Source organism: Mesocricetus auratus, unplaced genomic scaffold (assembly GCF_017639785.1).
Source record: "Mesocricetus auratus isolate SY011 unplaced genomic scaffold, BCM_Maur_2.0 Super-Scaffold_100009, whole genome shotgun sequence".
Lineage (NCBI taxonomy): Eukaryota > Metazoa > Chordata > Mammalia > Rodentia > Cricetidae > Mesocricetus > Mesocricetus auratus.
This window is the reverse complement of record NW_024429193.1, coordinates 55,425,706-55,449,556: the sequence shown is the minus strand read 5'-3', so window position 1 is coordinate 55,449,556 and position 23,851 is coordinate 55,425,706. Positions and strand designations below refer to the sequence as shown.

Sequence of the window (23,851 nt, the reverse complement as noted above, 5' to 3'; positions counted from 1 at the left end):
TTGGTGCTCACTGAGAAAGCCAGGCTGCCATATATCCTGTGTGCTAAGACCCTCACAGACTAGGACTTCCCACTCATCAGTGTGCATTTCAGCCTCCTAGGAATATGTTCAAATGCAGACTCAGATTCAGCATATTAGACTGGATCTGGAGATTGCCCCAAGAGCTACTGTGGTACCAGACAACACTAGAAATGTATATGTATTAACTAGAATACTTGCATTCTAAAGATAATTTTTATCCTGATGACAGTCCTACTGGAGAGGCATTCTTCCCATTTCCCAGAGATGGAAAATGAGGTTCAAAGTAGCAAAGAAACTTGCCTATAGCCTACAGTGCCGAAGGCATGGTTCAGAGGAGGGCTGGTTCCAAAGCCTAAACCCGGTATTTTCTCTCCATGTAAGTCATTTTCAACTGGGAGTTGGAGTGGGATGTGAAGGGTACTGGGTACAGAAATAGTTTTTATGTAATACATGTAATCATTTGTCTGTAGCAGATGACTGAAGACTTCTTGGGTAACAGAGAGAAGAGATGGGTCACATAGTGGCACAGATGGCCTGGGCATGCGGCTCAGTAGTAGGGCATGCATAAAGTCTTGGGTGTGACGCCCAGCACCACAAACACTTTTCTTTCTTTTCAGCTAATTTTCCAAAACTCACCCAAGGGAGTTAATGAGATGGCTCAGTAAACTGAGTACTTGCTATGCAACCATGAAGACCTGAGTTTGACTTTTAGTATTCATGTAAAAAGCCAGGTGTGTGGGAGTGGTGAGGACAGGTGAATTCCTAGGGCTTGAGGGCCAGCAAGCCTAACACACACACCATAAAAATAGCCATCAGGGAGCCAGTTAATTCTACTAGAAGAAAGGTTGACATACAGAAAACTTCTCCCTACAATGTCTGGGACTGTGGAGACATTCCCTATAGGGCTTCAAAGGCTGAGAGAACTGCAGGGACCATGTTCCACACTAAACCACTCCTCCCAAATTCTGCCTGTACCTCCTCAACTCTTCTTAGTCCATGCAAAGCTAGGGACTTGCCTTGGGCTCCAACTTCACTGTCCCTGTTACCTGGAGTCCCCCCAGGACTCAGTCACTTGTACTCTCCTCTCTCTAGCTGGTTTCCCAGGAGGCTCTTCCACACACTAGTGTCCCCTGGATCATGTTGAACAGATGTCACTCCCACAGAGATCATCTACTTGGCACCCCTTGGGAGGACAGGTGACAGCCTCTGTGTCAAGAATGTCCTCACTCCTCAGCATTTGCCTGCAAACACACCTTTACTATGTAGTCAAGTTTCAGTGTCTCAACCCAAGGATAGCTGTGAGGGCTGCATTCGAGGGTGAGAATTTCCACGCCAGACCCACACTTTTCTCTCTTTATCCTTCTGGTTTGCAGCAACACTCTCCGCCCCCAACTCCCTCTTTAGCAAGCTCCCACTCATCTCTGCTTCATTTCCAATAGGGTGCTCTCATGGTTTTCTTCCCAAACCTCTGATGACTACTTAAAGAACTTTCCCTTCCGATCTGCTATCAAACCAGCTCTTGAACCCACTTTCTGTGATGGTCCTAACCCCACATCTAGTACACTTTGTGCCATCATATATAGGGGAGATCTGAATCTGCCTTGCTCTGGTCACTTCAGAGTCCCCAGCACTCAAGATGCTGACCTGTGTAACTGATCCTGAATCAAGGTCTGCTGGATGAACAAACGAGCCATGCCACTAAGCTGCTTGGCCTCTTCCTTCCCTTCCCCTCCCCCAAAGTCTCCCTATACAGCTCAGGATAGCCTTGAACCTCCTGTGTCTGCCTCTATAAAACTGGGCTTAGCAGCAGACATACCAAACCTGACTCCATTTCTATCTCCAAACAGCTCATCCTGAGGTAGGGTGGGAGTGCAGCGGTTCCCTAAGTGAAAGCCATATCCAGTAGCCTTCATCACTGTCCTCAGCAATGATAATATCTACAAGGCTCAAGGGCTTAGAGACGGCCTCTGAGCTTGGGCTCCCAGGGCTGGTCATCATAATGCAGATACACCTACAACCCACATGAAACTGACAGAGTCCCCTCACACCAGCCTGCAGGCTGTGAAATGCTGGCCTACTCCAGCTTTAAGCAAGAACAAGGGAGAACCATTTCCAAGATAGTCTTGGCTTGGCTTATGGTCACTTTTTTTTTTTTTTTTTTTTTTTTTTTGGTTTTACGAGACAGGGTTTCTCTGTATTGTTTTGGAGGCTCTTATGGTCACTTTTAAGGTCTGTGTCATTTAGATTCCATGGCAGCACACATTCAGTGGTGAACCTTGAACCCATGAGACATCTCTGCTCTTTAATGTTCTCAGTCAGATTCACCCAAGGCAGAGCAGCGTCTGATACCAGGTCCCTCGCTCTCCCGAAACCTTCCCAGTGCTGTTTCCACATCCCAGGTGCTTACAGAGAGGTGTAAAGCAGACTGCAGATAGAATGTTGTCGGAATGTCATGCTTAAACATGATCAGGCCACTTAGTGACTCCATAATCCAGTGCAAACACTCAGGAAGCACCTAGAGAAATCAGCATTCAAAGAACAGAAGCCCACATTTCCATTGTCTTTGTCTCCTGGAAATCACACTGTCGGTATGTGATAGCATAGCATTTGCCAGTGGGTCTGAGGCTGCTTGCTGCTTCCCAATGTCTACAACTGGTGTGTTATGTGTTGGGGGGCGGGGGGTAGCACAAGATCTAAAAAAAAAAAAGGAAAAAAGAAAACAGACTGTGCCAATTCCAGCACTTTGCCTTTTCCAAAAGATAAATTATTTAGGATTTTTTGCCAGTTTGAGTTATTTTTCCCAAAGCAGAGTCAAATGGCCTAGCAGCCCTGCCTTAAAGAAACCAAGGCAATTAAACCAAACAGCTATGAACTGGTCCTGACAGCTTCCACCAACTCCATTTGATAAAGTGAGACGCAGACACACTCCGACAGACAAGCCCACACTTTATTCACTGCCAGACGCAGCGCCAATATGTAAGTATAGATTCAGCTATAGGGAGAGGAATCAGCTCAGCAGCTCATCACTAAAACCAAATAGCCATATAAAAGCCGCCTAGCCCAGCTGCCTCATAAGGAATATCCCCGACAGCTACAGCTCCTATCCAGCAGGCTAATAAGAATAATTATAGCCAGGGCAGGCATTAATCAGCTTGGCAGATACAGGAATTCTGTTAACAAGACTGAAATAAGTGCCAAGGAATCTCTGAAGACCACAGCACTTCAAAGGCTGTTAAGCCAGAGGGATTCGCGAGTGTTTCTCCTGCAGCTTCCCCCTTATCCAGTGCCCTGTGGAGCAGCAAGCTTCATTTCAGTCCCATTTCTCTGCACAGGCATGAAGACCTGCAAGGGCTGCAGACTGTCACATCTGTGCGGTGCATGCTGACACCACTACTCCCTTCTGGATTGCACCTGGGCCCTGCATGCCCGGGATCCTACTTTTAATTACAGCTCTGTTTTCTAACCATAATCATCTTTTCTTCATCTAAATTAATCTCAAGCAACTTGCAGCATATGGGCATGGTGAACCATGGTCAGCAGATCCTTAGCATAGACAGGATGGAGTCCGGCCATGCTTGAACCTGTCATTTCACTATTCTGGGCACTAGTTCCTCAATAACTGAGCCTTTCCTAACATTTGATGACTGACAGAATGGATCCAAGAGCCTAACTCTAAAGTGATAGTTACTGGTGCTCTGTGCCTTTCAGGTTGCAAAGTTCTCATAGAAGCCACCAGAAAAGAACAAGGCTGTGGGTAAGACGCAGTAGTAGAGTGTACAGACCCTGGTTTCATTCTCTAGTACCACCAAGAAAGGACTTGGTTTATCTTGTATCATGCATCCTTTATAATTGACAAAGACTACTTGGTGCCCCTCCCAATCAAAATCCATCCTTCCATTTTCTACAGTAGCCAGCAGATGGCTGCCAGGGTCCTCTGTGTGTTTCAGCTTCCCTTGCAGCTAGTGTAACATAGAACTAAATTGTCTCCAATAGAATATGCACAGAAATGATGTCACTTCCAAGCTTGGCCAATGAGGTATCCATTATAATATCCCAGCTGCTTCCCTCCTTTGAGGGGCTGGAAAAGTAAGCAGGTGCTAAAGGTCACCAACCTGGGACCAGAAGAGCTTTGGGGAAACAAGCCCACCCAAGCTTTCCCTCAGAAGCACTCCCTGGCCACTGTTACAGAAAAAGAAGAAAAAAAAGTCCTATTGTTTGAACCACCATGCCAGGAATGTGTTAAGGCAGTTTTTTGTTTGTTTGGTTTAATTTGGTTTTGGTTTTTCCAGACAGGGTTTCTCTATGGCTTTGGAGACTGTCCTGGAACTAGCTCTTGTAGACCAGGCTGGTCTGGAATTCACAGACATCAGCCTGCGTCTGCCTCCCCAGTGCTGGGATTAAAGGTGTGCGCCACCTATGCCGGCCTTGTTAAGGCAGTTTAACTTGCTTAATTAGCATATACTCTTCTGCAGCAGTTGAATTTGAAAATATGGATGTGATGCTGTTGTCACTTAAAAGCTATTTCAGTGGATTTTCAATTTTTTTAAGCTGTAGAGAATCTATTAATCACTCTCCACAATCTCTAGGTCTCATGCTGCACACCAGTTAAGAACCTAGCCTCCTCCTGTCTTGTTAATCTCACTCAGCAAAGTTTTCTTGGCTACTTACTTCCCACACAAGAAAAAGGACATACCCATTTATAGGTGTTTATTGGTCAAACACCCCCTATATATTACATGCCCATTATTAAGAGGATAAAAAGAGAGCAAGACCAATGGGGTCCCTGCCCCTGGGGGATAATCAGGTAGGGATGTAAGACCCAGGAACAGATAATGACATCCATTGTCATGAATGTGAGCCATGACATGAAACACAAGCTGCCTGGATATCTACAGGAAGACAACAATTCACAGCCCAGACTGGTCCACATAGCACACAGAGTCTCCAGCACCCCCCCCCCCACCCAATCACCTCATCCTCCTCCCATCTCATTACATGGAACTCTGGTGCCATTTCTGAAGGAGCCACACACTTCACTCACCCACACTTTATGCTTTTCCCCAGAGCCCATGATGCTCTTCTATCCTTTCTTTCAAAATTCTAATTATCCTCAAGGCTCGTCTCAAATGTCACCTCTTCAGCAAAAGCAACCCCATCCCAAGTCAAGATGAATGCCCCTCCTCCCTGTTTCTCCCCAGTGTTGAGCGGGTGTCAGAGGTTGTACTGTTTTTATCAACTGTCTACACAGCCCAGTCAAACACTCAATGAGGTGCAATACCCTGGTCATTTGCTGGGGCCTCCCAGTACTCAAAACTGTCACAGACAGAGCAGGCACGTAAGAAATGGCACGTGGGATAAAGGGATGAGGAACAGACACAGGCAAGGAGGTGAGACTCAGCGGTTCTGGCCTGATCTTCACCAGTGAGCTTAGTGAGAAAGCTTCAGGGGGAAGGAGCTTCAGGGACACAGGGAAGAGGCTAGCAGTAGAAGGCTAGAAGGTTCAAGAGATTCCATGACTGTTAACAAATGGGTGCTTAGGATGAAATAGCTAAAGCAGAAAGAGAGCAAACCCAAGCGGCATCTCCTAGTAGGAAAATCACAAAAGCCCAATGCACACAGGTGGGAACCCCAAAATCATCCATCAGAAAAATGGTGACCTTGGAAGGGAGCTGGAGGGAAAAGTCAACATAAGAGGTCAGAAGTTATCCTGGCAGGGAACCTCCAGGGAGGACCTTGGCTAAGACTGGAAAAAGCATGGAGTGTGGGGGTCCCTCAGAAAGTGGAGGCAGCTTGAGCCTGTGCTTGGGAAAAGCTACAAAACAAAAGGTCAGAGTACAGGTAGAGGTCCCAGAGCAGAGGTCACCACACAAGTAGCAGTGACAGCGTAGTGTCACTGATTCTATCTGGCAGCAAGACCTGAGGAACGACGGAACGACGATCTTTCTTATCAACACACTCCATTTCTGGATTCAGTGTGTCTGTCTGGAGAATGATGGAACACCACGAGGCTGCCTCTGGGGTCAGACTGAAGCTGCACCCAGTGGTGTCAAGGGGCAGAGTTTGCACGCAGCACATAAATGGTTCAGAGAATTGTTGGTGAATCTGCACTGGCCAGTGACTCCCAAAATGACTTATGTCTCATCAAGGTTGGATGCATGAATACACCACCATGATTTCCCTAAGCTGCGCTTTTTTCCCCCTGTGTTGTTGGTTGTGGTTTGTTTTTGTTTGTTTGTTTTTGTTTCAAATGAAGGATGAAATCCAGAGCCTGGCAAAGCTACATATGCATGCTGCACTCTTCCACAGAGCTACAACCCCAACAAACTCAAAGGCATTCTTTCTAAACTTCTACCTCCTGCTACCCTCTTAACTGGTTTATATACAGACTGCAAACTGACCACCCTAGGGAGAGTCATTCACATAAACCACAAAGTGAGTAGCAGATGGGAGTGGTGCCCCGTGTAATCTGTGCAGCCATAGGCCATGGCCCTGCTTGACCCAGACACATAAGCCAATTAAGTGGGATGGACCATCCCCGGCAATGTGTAACAAACACACAACTTACAAGCCCGAGCTATGTGCAACAAATACACAACTTACAAAGGCGGGCACCTGGCAGGGTAAAATTAAATAGCTTAGATCAGAAACCACAGAGGACCACGGGATGCTTTCTGCACATGGGCTGTGGCCAAAGAACTGTGGCTAGATGAATTCTTGGAGGGAATAACTTCCAGAAAACCCCTCAGAGGTAAAGTATCACACTAGTAGCTAAGCTAGAAAGAAAGGCTAGTTTGCAGGCAGTCAGGACTCATGGGGGGCTGGGCCAGTAAAGTCCTAATGCCAGCAGGAAGGGAGTGGTGGAAGGTCTCCACTGGGACCCTCAGGCCACCAGAAGTGCAGTAATTTAGCCTATCTGCAGCTGAGGCCTGGCAGGGATAGTCAACACACAACACGTGCCCTGCAAAAGATTGAGCTCTGTCTTCTGCAGAGGCTTGGAAGGGAACCTAGGGCTGAGTCTGGAATTCCGCTTGTCCTAGATGACACTGACCACAGGGATTCAAGCATATAACCACAGTTGGGGATCTGTATTTCTAAACCATGGCAGGAGCTAAATAAATACATCTCGTGGCTGGTTAAGATCACCCTGTGTGTATCTATGTGAAGATGGTGTCTCTGTAAGGAGTGAATAGAAAATGGAGAGAGGCGGGGAAAGCTCAGGAAAGATTCCTAGGGTGGGGGGAGGACACTGGGCCAAACTACCAAAAAGGCACCAAGGGTTTCCGGGGGATAGAAGAGAAAGGGGCAGTATCGAGGGAAGTAACAGGTAGAAAAGTTGGAGAAGCAGGGCTCCCGGGTCTTTGTGTGTGAATCCTAGCCTAGCCAGTTTCAGGAAAAGCTGGAAGGAAACACTGAGGCAGACCTAGCCACAACTAAAATGACGAGGATGGTACTCGATTGTCACTGTAACGCTCTGGGCCACCCAAGTGACCTTCGTGAAAGGAAGTTGGATTCTCTTGCTCCCCTAGAAAAGCAACTCAGCGTAGGCTAACGAGTGCAGAGCGATCCGGACCGGCCGCGGCTATGGCGGGGCACAGCAAAGGCTCATATTTCCGCCCAGCGGTGCACGCCGGCCGGGGCCGCCCGCACCTTCCGAGGCCGGGAGTTCAAGGTGAGCCCGGTTCCCGGCGGCCAACAGGTAGAGAGCGCTGTCGGGGAACCGGCCAGCGGCCACTCCCCCGGCACACGTGAGGACCCGGCTCCGCCAGGCCGGGAGGCTCCGGGTATCCCGCGCGCGGGCCCAGGAGGATGTGCACCGGGCTCCGGGCGGCCGCACACCGTTCCCCACCCGGCCGGCGGCCCCGTACTCCGGAGCCGGGTCTCCCGGGAGCCGCCCCGGACACCCCGGGTGCCCCAGGCCCCGTGCTGCAGCCGCCGCCCCCCCACCCCAGGACCCCGCGCCCCCGCCGCGCCCCACGCGCACTCACCCAGCGATAGTAGCGCCAGCAGCAGCGGCCTCGGCGCCGGGCGCCCCATGCTCGGCCGGCGGGAGCGACTCTCCGCCTCCTCCTCCTTCCCCGCCGCCGATCCTCCTCCTCCTCCTCCAGCTCCGGCTGCTCCAGAGTCGGCTGCTCCGCCGGGCCGCGCGCCTGCTCCGCTCTCCCTGCCGGCCGAACAAGCCCAGCGCCGGCGCGGACGTGCGCACCTGGCTCGGCGCGGCCCCCCGCCCCCTCCCCTCCCGCCCTCCGCTGTCGCCGGGCCCCGGAGCCGGCCCCGCCGATCCCAGGGCGCAGCCCCGACCGCCTCCCGAAAGCAAAAGGGAAGAGTCGTGGCGTCCGCCCGCCCGCACCTCCCACCCGGCGCTGTGCCAGCAACAAACACAAACTTTCCCAAGCCCCTCCCCGCTCCAGGTAACGGAGGAGGCGCCGGGGCCACCCGCTTAAAGGGGAGGTGACGCCCGAGCCCACCCAGCCTTCCCCTCGGGTCCCCACACCTCGGGAAACTTTCCTCCGACCTTTAAAAGTTGGCCTGGAAGAAGTGTCTGGAAACCTCATCGCTTGGGCCCTATCCCGGTACGTCCGGCATTCCTTCGCTGTGGAATCCCCACGAGTGTCTCGCAGCCAGCAACCCACACGTACACCCTCTAGTCCCTGGGTAAGCATTGCCACCCGCCACCTGCTCAGCCCTTGCTAAAAATAATTACTCAGATAGGATTGAAAGGGCTTCAAAGGCAGTGAATTCTCACCCCCTCATGGTCCAGAGACCTGATGTGCCAGGGAGAGTTGGCGAGGGACTCTTCAGCCAGCATGGGATCTATCAAGGCTCTGGCATGACTGTTCACCACCCTGTAGTTGGGTGGGCCTGCCTTCCTGCTGGCCCACCTCCCTCCTCTCCAGGGTCCCTATGGTACTAATTAGAACAACTTCCAACAAAGGTACCCATAAAAAGAGAAAAGAAAACCCACACCATCCTATTATTAGCTATAGTGCTTCAAATGGTATGTCTGCCACGTGAGACTATATTCATTGCTTTAAGTGGACACGGCTGGGTTTCTATTAAAGACTCTTTCCTCCCACAATAGAGTTTTGTGCTTTGGATTTGAATACAAAAGGCTCCACAGTGCTGGGGGAAAAAAATCAGTGTTCCTTGTTTAAAACTTCACAAGGATGATTCAGACACTGAAAAAGACCCACTGGTATCCAGTGACCCCCTCTCCCCGACCTTTCGTTAATATATGCAAAGCAAATCACAAATGTTCCTGGGACCTGCCCTCTTTGGTGCAGAATGTCGCTCTTGTTCTGATTTCCACAAGTGTTTCTCATTTCTGTTAACTGACATGTGACCATCCAGGTGTGAAGCCTTCCAGAAGAGACTCTTAAAAATGCATTGCCAGCCAGGCAGGGTGGCCTGCCACTGCATTTTGGAGGGAGAGGTAGGATCCGTGCAAGGTCATCCTTAGCTTCAAACAGCAGAGCTCAAGACCAGCATGGGCTACATGAGACCCTATTTGGTCAAAAGACCTAAATAAATTCCTGGTGGTTCAACAATGTGAATTACTGCCACACAATGACAATAGTTAAACAGAGTTAAAAATGGTGACTTTGGTATTAAGTGAATTTTACCCCAATACATTTCTTTCTTTTAATTTCAGTCTGACAACCAAGTCTTTCCCAGGGCTCCCCCACCGGTACCCCTACCCATCTTCCCTTTCCCTCCCCACCCCAACCTTTCCCTAGAATTTCTGAGGGAAGTTTCCTTTTCTTTTGTTTCTCTCCATTTTACCAATCCTGAATAGGAGCCTAATGTTACATTATGAAATCTGCTGGAACTACAGAGAAACGTAAGGCCGGGCTCCTCCAGAAGCTCAGATTTCAGCTCATCAATCTTTCTGCTTCCTTACCACCCAGAATGCTCAAAGTCTGGGCTGCACATTTGGGTACTTGATCACAGTCGGCGCACCACCACACTATGTATACTACTTCCACCTCTGTCTAATAACTCGGGGACCTATGAGGCCGGCACACTGTCACTGTGCATCCCCGCATTGCTGGAGAGGAGTTCTGTGCTCTTTGTTTAAGAAACAAATAAAATCTGGAACTTGGAAAGAGCCCTCCATGTCTCTGAGCTAGACCCAGGAACTGCAGTCATGAGTCAGTTCCGGCCCCTGGGGTGTTTATAGTGGGCCCTAGGACTTAATGAGTGTGACAGCAGGTGCAAAGTCCAGGCATGACACACCCTAGGAGTGGTCAGGGCTGGAGAAAGTTCACAGCTGTCACCGGATGACTGTGAGGGAGTCCTACAGACCGAGAGCTCACTAGGTGCAAGGTAGTGAGGGGCTTAACAATAAGTGTACTCATATGCAATGGGAGGTCCGTCTCCCCGCCCATCCTAGCACACATGTATTGTTAGACTAATGTACATGTTATAACTGTGAACATCTGAACTGGTAGTAATAAATGAGACTGTCCAGGCAAGGCAATTGCAAAGGAGACTAAGTGGATGGCTGTCACCTGACTGACTGATTGGCAGCCAGTCAACTGTGTCATGAGAAGCCACTGATGAGCCATTGATGTAGCAGAAAATAAGCGCAAATTAATAACACCAGACACTTGATCCTATTACCACCCTTTGCGCTGACTACCAACAGATACAAGGTTTCCAACTAAGAAGCTCGGCACCTGCCGCAGAGGTCCACAGCAGCTCCATTCATCTCTGTGGGGTCTGATGATGCTTCCATTATGATTGGCATTTATTTGCCAGAGTGAGTGAGTAACTTCCCACACAGGTAAGCCTGGTGCCCCAGCCAGTGGTTCTGTTCAGTTCATGTACAGGCTTGCCTGAAGCAACAAGACTCATTTCTAGTAATCTTAATTAACCCTCCCCCACCCACAAGGAGGATGAATTTCAGCTTGGGTTTTACTGTGATACAGTGAGCACCAACGGCATCAACCACCCTTTATTAGCTCTTGAAATAAACATCAGCCTGCAGCTGTGGCCCTTGGATGTCCTACAAAAGTCCTCACATTCTCTCCTCTCAAACAGGATTTCCTATCGAAATCCAACACTGTATTGTTCAAATTTCAGACTGAGATATTAAAAGGTTCCAAATAGATGAATTTGCTAATTTTTCTTAAGATTCATCCAGATGTGGTAGGTTTACCCTGTTACTACCCTTAGCCCTTGCATGGTATGTATCCAAACTGACCACCATGGAAAAAGGGTGGGTTCTATTGCAACATTTTATCCCATTAGTCACTTTGATTCAAAACTTCCTTCTGTATCTGAAGGTAACTTACCCCACTGAAATTAAGAGATTACTAATCTAAGAGAAATGGAAGGGTTGGAGACATTACTCAGAGGTAGGAAGGACACTTGCTTCTATGTTCATTCTCCAGCAATGGAAAGATGGGTGTGGGTAGGATGGGTGTAGGTAGAAGGGGGTAGGAAAGGGAGGGAGGCAGGCAGGGAGGGAGGGAGGCAGGCAGGGAGGGAAAACTAATTAGTAGAATTAGAAAACCGAGTTGGAGTTTAAAAGAGAATGATGGAGAAGGGAATCTCACACTTCCTGAGAAGTGAAATTTGGTGATTCTATGAACTCTGGGAAGCTGTGGGTGACCTTCTGACAGACAAGGGAAGCATCTAAGCAGCTGGCTAGAGGCCTGCTCCTGCTCTGTGACTCCTCCTCTCCCAACCCTGCCAATCTTTCTTACCATTTCTGCTGTCCTAAAAGGCCAAGGTGGGAAATGGCAAAAAATTATGTTCTTGGGTGACTTAGAACTGCCTGCAAGTGCACATCCATGGAACCAAAAACTGTCCCACAAACATCGCGGGGGGGGGGCGTGGCCCTGGACCTGGAGGGGCTCCTTACACTCCAATGGGGAAGACAGGGATGGTGGGAGGATGGAAGGGAGGGGAGGAAGGAAGGAGAGAAGGAGAGGAGGGAGGGTAGGAAAGGCAGAAGGAAAGATGGAGGGAGAGAGGAAGGAATAGCTGGTTTGTACCCAAGGCTACCCATTCTGGCTCACCTCTAGCTGAAGTCGGGGAGAGAGCTTGCTCATTTGGCAGAACTCCCTTTACCCTGGTTGTGCACATAAGTGTACTGGGAAGAACAGGCGTGCTCTTCTCTTTCCTTCACTGCTTCCCGCTGACCCTCCTGATCTATATGCAGGGGGTGAGTGGAACCTCAGTCCCAAGTGTAGTCTGCATTTTCTTTGGACCACCAGCTCCCAAATAATGACACGGAGATTTCTTATTAATTATGAAAGCTCGACCTGTAGCTCAGGCTCGTTCCTAACTAGCTCTTATAACTTAAATTAACCCATTTATATTAATCTACGTTCTATATGGCTTTGCCTCTCTTCCGTCTTGTTCCTCCTGTTTCTTCTTGCCTCATAGCGTTTCCTGCACACCTAGATTCCTCCTCCTCCTCCTCCTCCTTTCTCTCCCTGGAAACCCCCATCTGTGCCTCCTGCCTAGTTATTGACCCTTCAGCTTTTATTACACCAATCACAGCATTACACCTTCACACAGTGTACGAAGATCCCACAACATCCAAACAAAGTCTTTATGATGATATTTACAAACTTAACTGTAGAGTCCCTGGAGCTACCCTGTATGGTGGCAGCCCTCCATCTCTAAAACACATCCATCCTAAGTGCCTTCCTGAGAAGAGATCCATTAAGCAGTTTGCTGCATTGGGAGGAGGAGCCACAGGCCAACTAACTTAGATGTCCTTTCCTTAAAATGGGCAGTTCGTTCGAGATCATCTGACTCTAAAAGTTCAGCCTTTGCTCCAATTGTTCATTCTTTTATCTAACAAAAGCAAGGCTTAGACTGCATGCATCCTGCAGCTTTAATTGCAGAGAAGCTCATCTGTGGATACCACTGTTTTACTGGGAAAATGTAGGCTCACTCTTCTTCCCGCCTACCTGCTGTCTACTGATGATAACCCAACAATAGCTGTTGGAAATCCAAGTCACGTTTTCAGTATGCATCTCTGAAAAGAAAAAATGTATCATTTTTATTATGTGTATGGAGTTGGGGGAACAAGAGGTATGCCCATGTGAGTTCAAGTGCCCATAGGAGGTGTCAAATCCCCTTGAGCTGGAGTTACAGGCAGTCGTAAACTGCCTGGTACCAGCTGGTAACCAAGCTCAGAGCCTATGAAAGAGCAGTACTCACTCTTAACCACTGAACCATTTCTCTCTACTTCTCTTTTTTAAGAATATAATGTGTGTGTGTGTGTGTGTGTGTGTGTGTATGTGTGTGTGTATGCACAAGTGTGCAGATGGAACACGGTGCACATGGAAGCCAGAGGACAACTTGTAGGAGCAGTCTGGTCCTCTACTTCCATCATATGGGCCCCCGGGATGGTACTCTGGTTGTCATGCTTGAGGGCAAGAGCCTCTACCCTCTGAGCCATCTCCACCGCCCTCATCTCCCCAGTTTTGACTAATATATAACTCTTCATCCCCTGGAGGTGAGCCAGGCCCCTGCGTGCAGGGTACATTTTGCTACTTTGTTTTGGAGGGTCTACAGGAATAGGGATTTTGCTGTCAGTTACTTCATGGACACTTAAGGAATGACTTCTCACCCCAACAGTGGCTACATCTATGCCTTGTTACACAGAGCTCCTGAGGTCTGAGGTAGAATGCAGTGACTGTCTGGGATCCCCATTGGAACACTGGAGGTCTACTTCCGGATAATAGCCAGCTGCCCTTCACCAGGTGATGTCGGGGCTCCCTGGCTGGGAGGACTGATCAGCAAAACAAATGATTTTATGCTTAACTCACAACCGAGAACAGCCAACATCCAGAAGATGATTTCAAACTTATGGCCTCTCAATATTTTTTTAAAGTTCAACCGAGAAAAGCAATATTTATGGAAGATTACTTGAAGAAAATGCAGCCTGTACATTCTAAAATCCCCAAGATCTTCCCCTGAGTTATGAATTAAAGAGACCGTCAGTGAGCTTAATACTTGGATACATCACATCAGCACCCCTATAAAGTTGCTTTTATTGATTGCTCTTTGTCAGGATGCTATCAACCCTTATTGAAGGATGTCCTAAGAAAGAGCCCTGAGCATTTTGTCACTGTGTTGTGCACAGGACAGGTTTACAGATGCCCTCTGTCACGCGAGGCAGCAGCCTCTCTGCCTACAACCATGCAGAAATTGTATCCTCATCTCAGCTTGGCGGATGCTCTTTTGCTAGAGACTGGCTTCTGTTCACCTCCTGGTCTCTGTAAATATGTAACTGTTGGCGTTTCCCTTTCCACAGTACACAGTGGTTAGAATGCTTATGGAGAGAGCTGTGACTCCCCACTGCCGCACAGACAGGACCCCCTGCAGGTCTTCCCTTCAGACTCCTCCTCTCCTCCCCACCCTTATCTCCCCTCCCCCTCGTTTTACTCCTGTTTCCTTGTGTAGGCGCTGTTTATTGTGAAATCCAGTCCGCAGCTCCTGCCCTTCAAAAGACATTTTAAATCAGAACTCCCCATTTGCAGATGACATGCAATGAGGTAATCATCTCAATGAGCTCGGCTGGGAAAGGCTGCTGCAGTGAGTGAGGCCTGTGTGGTGAGGAGGGCACTGGGACCCACAGAGGGCCACCAAGCTTTGGACAAAGGGCCTCGTTTCCAGGAGCAGCCAGCAGTGGCTGCTCCTCTCTGAACCTAGGAGTGTGCACAGTTCTCCATCTGCAAGGAGTGAGTAAATATTAGGAGTGCTTTGCTTTCTCTAAGTACACAGTGATTGAGGGGCTGAGTGACCAGGTCAGTGGGTGACAAGCCAGTTCAAATGCCACACGGCTAACCGCACAGAATCAGGACAGCCTGGTCAGGGCGGAGCGGCCCAGACCTCTCTCTTGCCCCTGCTGTCTCTCATTGTCCCCTGCCTTGACAGGGCCTCTCACCCTCTTCATGTGGCCCAGTGAAGTTCCAGTCACTGATTTGGTTGCATTCTTCCCTTAAAAAAATGATCTCAGAAATCAGCAATGGTGACAGAGAAAGCAGGGCAGGGAACCAGCGAGGTGCACCATGGGAGTGTGCACTGCTGTGGTCCCACCACGTAAAGGGACACTGGAGGTGTCCTTTGCAGGCTTTGACTCCCTAGTCCCCACTCTGCTCCTAAGGTTAGCTCACAGTGGCACCTGTTCTCCTCCCTCCTGAGCCCAGCACCCAGAAGTTGTCTGTCCCCCTCCTCCACTGAGCTGGTAGAAGAGGCTGTGTCGCCCAGCACGCAGTGGGTCTGCTCAGTAAATGCTTCAGGTCAAGCTGTGAGTTCTGGTTTTATCATTTTTATAGACTAGGGTGCTACATGGATGTTCCTTTGGAGGGCGTGGGTATCATCTGATTCCACTAAACTTGCTCATGTGAGGCTCAGAGAACCTTAGCAACTTCTCTGAGATTACACAGCACACTAAAGTAGTTGCAGAATATTAAAACAAGGCCTCAAAGCAAGCCAAAGGCAGATCAGGGAGCCAACCGGAGCTGCAGTGGGCATTATTAACACACTGCAGGTGGACCGTTTGACCACCTCTCCACTGAATTTCCAATAGGAAATTGCTTGAAATAAATGAACTTCCAAAGTTCCTGAGCTCTGATTAAGGAAATGAGTGATATGAGCGAGGCTTTCCCTCCTAGAGGGAGATGCTCATCCTCTATATGAGTGGTGGTTTGAATAAGAATGGCCCCCACAGGCTCATATATTTGAATGTTTAGTCATCAGGGAGTGGCACTATTTGAGAAGGACTAGGAGGTGTGGTTTTATTGGAATAGGCGTGGCCTTGTTGGAGGAAGTGTGTCACTGGGGATGGATGGACTCTGAGGTTCCAAAAGCCCAAGCCAGGCCCAGTGGCTCTCTCTCTGCCTACTGCCTGCCAATCTGGTTGTAAAGCAAACAGCTGCTTGTCCAGCACCATGCCTTCCTGAGTGCCACCACGCTCTCCGCCAAGATAGTAAACAAAACCTCTGAAACTGCAAGCAAGCATCACTTAAATGCTTTCTTTTATAAGAGTTGCCATGGTCTTTGATGTCTCTCTTCACTGCAATAAAACAGTGACCAAGACAGTAAGCATGCCGAGTAAAGGCAGCGTGGATCTTGGATGACTGCAAACTCTCTCTGAGCATTCTCTTCCTCCAATCAGTTTAGCAACAACGGCAGCATGGAGACAGTGGGGGCTTTGTTTAAAGTAAAACTGAAATTCTAGAATGTTCTGCTAACTCAGTAAATTATAAGAGCCCTCTAGAGTCTCCCACCTCCTCAGCTTCCTGATCCCTTCCTACATCTGCATATTCTTCCACTGCTGTCTTCAACACATTTCTAAGACACACAATGCCAGGGACTTTCAAACGTTACAGAAAAAAACAAAAATATAGAGGGTTAGGAAAAAGCTGTGTGCAGCTCATATCCAAAATCTCACTGCCGGGGTGGCAGAGACAGGTGGAGCTTGATGGCTACTGGCTTGGCCAAACTGATGAGTGGCAGGTTCAGTGAGAGACCCTCTTTCAAAAGCTAAGGTGCGGCTGGGGAGATGGCTGAGTGGCGCAGAGAGCTTGCTAGGCTTCATTTGTAGAGGACCCAAGTTTGTTTCCTAGCAGCTCACAACTGCCTGTAATTCCAACTCCAGGGGCTCTGACAGCCACACACACATAATTAAAAATAAAAGAAATGTATATATTTTGAAGGAGAATAACTAAGGAAGACATTTAACATCAATCTCTGGCCTCTTTATGCACATTCATATATACACCCACATGCAGAAACACACACACAAACACACATACACACACACTCTATATGCAAACATACCAAAATAAAAGGTATACCACTTCTCTCTGTATGCTAGCATAAAAGGCCAGGGAAATATACAGTGATGTGAGGATTGCCCTGAGAGTCCTGGGAACTAGTTGTTCCTGCCAAATGAGAGAAATGGGATTTATTTGAACAGACACACTCATACTAAGCTTCTTTTATTTGAACAGACAAGGGTCAACATTACTCTAGAAATGAGTAGCTGATGCAAAAGCACTTAGGGAGCGGGAAGCAGATGCCCAGCCCTGTCTGTGTGGTCCATCCCCAAAAGATTTCTCTCTGACGCTGACCTGAGTGGAGCCATGATGTCAAATGATGAAGAGGAAGGGTAAAGCTCTACCCCACAACCAAAGCACACACACAAAAAAAAAAGAGAGATCAAGAGAACAAACTTTTGACTCTCAGAGCCCTAGGGAGCATGCCCCCAGCTCAGCTGGTTGGGTAAGCTATCCAAGCTTGGATACCTTACTTAGCTTCCCCCCCCCCCACGGCCTCAGGACACACACACATGTAAAGTGGGCACATGGTGATATCTAAGGCAAAGGTTTCGGGGATGACTGAGGAAGGACAGAGTCATTAGCAGGAGCTGTTGGTTTGTCAGTACTTAGGACATTAAGTATATACAGTCCCCCATCGGGAACCAGCTTTCCTGCCAGGAACAGTAGCTCCCACCCCCCTTGATGTGGCCAGATCTGGTTCTTCCTGACAAAGAGTTGTTGAGCAGAAGCTGTGTGCATTAACTTCAAGATGGCCAAGCTAAGAAACAGTTCTTGGGCATCTTCACACCCCTTCCCCTTGTCTATTAGGTGGATGACTACTCCTCAGAGACCCCTGAGAGTCCACACAGAAGAAAGCTGGCCCCAGCCAAGAATGCTGGGACGGTTCTGTCACCTGGTGGCTGAAAAGTTTTGATGCTGGTAGGCAACTGAAACATGGGGCTCACCTGTTACAATGGCTACAGTCGCCTCAGGGACAAGCCTCCTTCTTCCCTAATGGAGCCTCTGTGTTCCTAACAGATCCATTCATCTCTACGCAAGGGAGGTTGGCTCCAGCCCCAGGCCAGGGTGTGAGTTTTGACTTTTATATACCTGAGCACTCTACAAGGAGAGGTTAGTCCTCATTCCTCTACAGTGATCGGCTTAAGCATGACCATGAGAGGGAATGCAGGCGCTGAGATTTGAGACATCTCCTAGGAAGGATTCTTAGAGAGGCCTCTGCTTTCAGTTTATGGCCTCTAGCTTACCTGCGACTGTTGGAGTTTCGTTTTATTTTGTTTCACAAGGAGGGGAGGCTGTTCTTTGCTTTCCTTTTCATTGTTAAGTATGACACAAAACAAAATCTATCAGTTTAAATTTTTGATGTGTTTGACAAATGTAGTCTTACGTCCACAGTTATAGAGTCTCCATCCATGCCTCCCTCCCCGAAGCTCCTACACCTGATCATAGACAACACCCTGCCTCCACACTCAGTCCCTGAAAACACTGCTTGCTTGCTATTTTCTAACATTTCATATAAATTGACTCATGTAGATAAACCTACTTTTGTTTGAGTCAGGGTCTCACACAGTCTCCCAGGCTACCTGGAACTTCCTATGTAGCTCACGCTGGCCTAGAACCTGGCACTCTTCTCCATGACTGTCTGGAGGTTCACACATCTTGTTCTACGCACAGCAAACTGTTCCTTAGTAGTTCTGGGAATTATTCCTCCTGCAGTTGTAGCATGATTGGCTCATCCATTCACTGGTTGATGTAGATTTAGATTCCTTTTAGCTTTAACCTATTCTGAACCAGGACATTATGAATGTTTGTAAGCAAGTTTGTGTGTGAATATGTACTCTTCCTCTTAGGAAAAACCTTGGGAGCGGAATTGTAGTAGGTTTACATTTAAATTTATAAGACATTTCTCCAAAGTAACAGTTTGGAATATATTATTTAGCATTATCAGTGGAAATATATGAACATTTTAGCTCTTCTGCCCCTTGTCAACACTTGGTATTGTCAGATAGTTTTAAAGGACTCTGTGGTATGGCATGGGATCTCATTGTGGCTTTGATTTGCATTCCCCTTGTGACTAATTATATGTAGAATCTTTTTGTATGCTTTTTGCCATCTAGATACTTTCCTTGGGGAAATGTCTGTTAAAATATTTCCCACTTTTAATTGGTTTATTATTAATAAGTTATGAGTTCATTATATATTTTGAATATAAACCATTTGTCAGGGGGTTAGAACATAGCCCAGTGATTGTGTGCCTAGCACACGTTCAATCCTTAGTACTGGAAAAAATATATCAGATATATTTTGCGGGTGTTTTCTTGGCTCAGTAGGTAAAGGAGCTTGTTGCCAAGCCTGACAACCTGAGTTCAATGCCCAGGACCCACTTGAGTCAGGGAGAGCTCTGATTCCTGCAAGTTGCCCTCTGACTTTCACATGCATAGCATTCACATCTACACGTACAGGGTGCACGCACACATGTGCACATACACACACACTCGTGTGCACACACATGTGCACACATGGAGGGCAGGGTATGGGGGCACGTACACAAATAAACAGATGGATATAGAAATGTGAGTACAGTAGAAACAATGCAGTTGGGTTTTGTCTTCTTTTGTAACTGGAGTATTTAAAGCACTCAGCTTTAATGTAGTTGGTGACAAATGTTTACATCGATGGTTCTGTGACATTTCTCCATTTGCCCCATCTGTTCTTTCTCTGCCTCTCTTGGATGCAGCTTTGTTCTGTGTCATAGTTCGCTGGATTCTCACTTGGACATCTACCTGTTCCTCTTCTTTTTCAGCCGGTCTTTAGGCTTTACAGGCTGCAATCCCACCCCTCACAGGTCAGATGGGAGGCTGCATCCCTGCCCTGTCTCCTTACCCTCTGGGGCTGTCCTCCTTTAATTTTCTTCCATATAGACCATCAATCTCAGACTGTATTAATGTTATTTTTGTTTTAGCCAGTCAAAAAGTCAGAAACTTTAACACATTGAAAAATCTTTTGTAGTCATTACAATGTTTCCATTTGCAGCGCTCTTTGTTTCTTTGTGTGATTCCCCAAATTCCATCTGCTTATTCTCCTTCTGCTTGAAGAATTCCCTTCGCTTTTGTTTGCCTAAAGATGTCTTTGTCTTCATTTTTAAATCCATTTCTCCCGAACGTAGAATTATAGTTTGTAAGAATATATATATATATATTACACATTATTATAATAACATATAAATCATGTGTGTGTGCTTTCTTTTCCTTTCAGCTTTTTGAAGACACAGTTTCACTATTTTCTAGCTTGGGAGACTTATGACAAGAAATTTATGCCATTCTTATCTGTGTCCTGTGTTTTTCTTTGCTCTTTGGAGAATTCTTCTATGGGTCACTTTAAGTCTGTTGTAGGACGGGACCCTCTGAGAACACTCACTATCTTTGTCAAGTCAGTGGGGCTGCTTTCAAGAGTCCATCATAAACTGTCTTGTTGGCTGCTGACATTCCTCCATTGAATATGTTTGACCTGGGGGACATCACTGAACCCTTCCCAAGACTCCAGCCTTTCATCACAGACATTTGTATGCAATTCTGCCTTAATTGGAGGTGGCCTCAGAGTCTCCAGAAGAGCTGGAGTACTCAGAATGGGGAAGAGGGTGTTTGTGTGTGTGTGTGTGTGTGTGTGTGTGTGTATGTGTTGTGGTGTATATATGTGTATGTGTATGGTGTGTGTGTATGTGTGGTGTAGTGTGTGTGTGTATATGTGTGGTGTATGTGTGTGTGGTATGTGTGGTGTATGTGTGTGGTGTGTGTGGTGTATGTGTAGTGTATATGTGTGTGTGTGGTGTGTGATGTGTGTGTGTTGTATGTTTGGTGTATGTGTGTGTGTGGTGTGTGGTATATGTATGGTATGTATTTGTGTGGTGTGCATGTGTAGTGTATGTGTGTGTGGTGTGTATGTGGTGTATGTGTGGTGTATGTGTGTGTGTGTGTGTGGTGTGTGGTATATGTATGGTGTGTATATGTGTGGTGTGCATATGTGTGTATGTGTGTGTGTGGTGTGGGTGTGTGGTATATGTATGGTGTGTATATGTGTGGTATGCATATGTTTGTATGTGCGTGTATGGGTGAGGACTCCTAGGGTGCTGTTTGGGGATCACGCATGCTCCTACTCCTGTAGGCAACCCCTCACTCATGTTCTGTAAGTAAACCCAATAAACTCATTGATTCCCGAGTGACCTTTGGTGGTTGGTCACTGGGAGTTTATGAGGAGGGGTAGACAGTGTTTAAATCTCCCTTGGGAAGGAATTACCAAAGCAAAGTCTGTTTCTTCGGAGTTGTCTCCTGGTATGGGTCGTATTTTCCTGCTTCTTTGTGTATGTGACAACTCTTGATTGCTAAGCTTGGAAAAAGTTGCTGCAGATTATCTGAACTTTGTTGTCTTCCTTTAAAGGGTAAAGGCTTTGTTGGGTGTTCAGTCATATTGCCTGCAGGTCAGCATCTAGATTCTCTTCAGGATTGTGTGCTGAGCATTGTTGAGAAAGATAACCTTCACTATGGGGTTAACTGGAACTCTCTTTGAAGGTGTGACCCCTCCAGGCCCTTAGAGAATGCTCAGCTCTCCTTTTTACCTGGATGAAATACATATAATTCTCTTTCCTGTATGAACAGAGAGACAGTCAGGGCACCGACCTCCGAGAGACATTTTGATTTTCTATCCTATGCAGCTTCAGCTGCAATTGGTACAACTTCATATTTGGCCAAACACTCCAAGCATAAAGCTTCCCTTTATGCATAATCCTTAGATTTTTCTTTCTATGAAACTTCCTCTCCAGCCCCAGTCCTCACAGAGGGACAGATAAAAACACATTACAAATCCAGCAAGAAGAGACTTCCCCGACCCCAACCCCAGAAACCAGAAAACAGCAGAACCGTGTATAAAACCTTTCCAACCCTGATTTCTCACCCCAAATTCAGAGCTACAGTGTTCTCCCTGGGGACTTTGTACCTCTCTGTCGTCCAGGAAATGCCTTCATGAAGAAAGCCAGGTGGTAGGAGGCCCACTAATATGGTACCTTCTGTTGGGGTTACCGTGAGAGCCCCGGCCCCAGGGTTCGCTTGCTTTGTCTGGAGAGCATGTTTGACCCTGGCAACTCTTCATGCTCAAAGATAGAAGAGTGTCCTTTTCTGTCCTTCTTTCTTTTCTCTTTCTTTCTCTCTTTCTTTCTTTGCCTTCCTCCCTCCCTCCTTCCCCCCCCCCTCTTTCTTTCTTTTGAGACATGGTCTCTCTGTATAGCCCTCGCTATCCTAGAAGTAGCTCTGTAGACCAGGCTGGCCCCAAAATCATAGAGATCCACCTGAATCTGTCTTCTGAGCACTGCTAAAGGTATGCACCACCACTGCCACACATTGTGTGTCTGTTTTTGAGAAAGAATATTGCTGTGTAGACGAACCTTGAAACCTCCACAATGCTCTTTCCCTAACCTCCAAATGTTAGGATGGATTAAGGCACATGCCTGACATTACCTGTGTTCTTAAAGGCATCAAGTATACACTGAGCCTTCCCACCATGGAAAATCATGGTTGGATAAGAAAAAAATTCTTAAGTTTTGCAGCCGGGCGTTGGTGATGCACGCCTTTAATCTCAGAACTTGGGAGGCAGAGGTAGGCAGATCTCTGTGAGTTCGAGACCAGCCTGGTCTACAGAGCAAGTTATAGGACAAGCTCCAAAGCTACACAGAGAAACCCTGTCTCAGAAAAAAAAAAGTTTTCAACCAATCAAACTGGGATTTATTTGCAATCAAACATATTCCACTTAGTACAAATTAGTGTGTTAACACAGTAGCAATAATCAGTACTCCATCATTGTTAGCAAGTGATTCTGGATGCTACAACAGAACACTGCACAGATAGTATGCTGAGTGCCACACACCTTTTCTTCCCCGATGCATGGCAAGCCTAGTGTGAAGGCAGCAGTGTTAACCCCAGAGCACAGACATCAAGGCTGGGGAAGCCGCACATTTCCAAACTTACAAAGTTTAGTCCATGGCACCGATGCACACGCACTCCAACCCCACATGCTCTTTTACTTTTTCTAATCTCAGAACCACAGTTCTCACTTCAAAGAAAAATCCACCAAGAAAAGGGTACCTTACAAATGAGTGTTATCCCAGAGTCAACTACATAGAGAAAGTTCTAGCCTGGGTTATGTCTCCTAACTTCACCCTGCCTGAGCACTTCTGAGATTTGTGAACTTAGCCTAAGCATAAGGAATAAACACCTTGGAACTAGAGTTAGGCCTTGTAAACTTAAAGAAGAAAGGAAAGAAGCTAAATCCACATTGTAGGTTCTGTAGGGGTGATTTACAAGAACGTCATGATTGTGGAGAGTTGGGATGTTGCAAATCCAGAGCCAAATTATTTTTAGTCTCTTTGGTAGCCATTCATTGACCACCTCTGTGTCTGACTTAACACACTTTTGTTTATTGGATAAAACCTTTAGACTGTATTCTTAGCAGATCACTACTTTCTAAGAGGACCACTAACCAGTTCCTGAATCTACAGAAGGAAGCTCTCCCCCTGCTTTGCTGTAGCCTACCTATTCAGTGTGCCACCAATGTATTTGGAAGATAACTTTATTTATGACTTTGTTTTGTTCAGTAAGTATAAAAACCTCATGAAAATGTGTCTACATTGGAATGTATCGATCCAGCAATATGAATCTGTGTTCCTGGGCCATACCCTCTCATGTTTGCCTTAGGAATGAACTACCTCCTATTTCCTTTAAGGTAAGAGCTATGTTTTTCTGGGTTGACAGCCACAGCCCCACCCATACCCCCACAAATGGTCTAGATGCTAGTGAACTGAAGAAAGGTTCTAGGTCAGATCAGAAGCACGGGAGGCAAAAGCCCCTGAGGGATGCCCACATCGTGCTAGCTTGGAGGTGCTAGAAAGAGCCTGTGGCCCGTAAATCTCTCCTGGTCTCTGCTCGGAATGCCGCCAAAGTCACAGTTTTAAGACGTTAAGAGACGTGAAAAATGGA

General features: G+C 47.3%; 1 protein-coding gene across 1 annotated transcript in view; it reads right to left on the bottom strand.

Annotated features, from left to right (window-relative positions):
* Ptgfrn (prostaglandin F2 receptor inhibitor) overlaps window positions 1-8,299 on the bottom strand; it is a 69,060-nt gene extending 60,761 nt beyond the window's left edge. Inside the window, exon 1 of the mRNA XM_005076518.4 lies at window positions 8,007-8,299. Coding sequence (XP_005076575.1) covers window positions 8,007-8,055 — 49 coding nt within the window. The 5' untranslated portion in view covers window positions 8,056-8,299. The remainder of the gene's footprint in view (window positions 1-8,006) is intronic.
* Window positions 8,300-23,851: the final 15,552 nt, after the last annotated feature.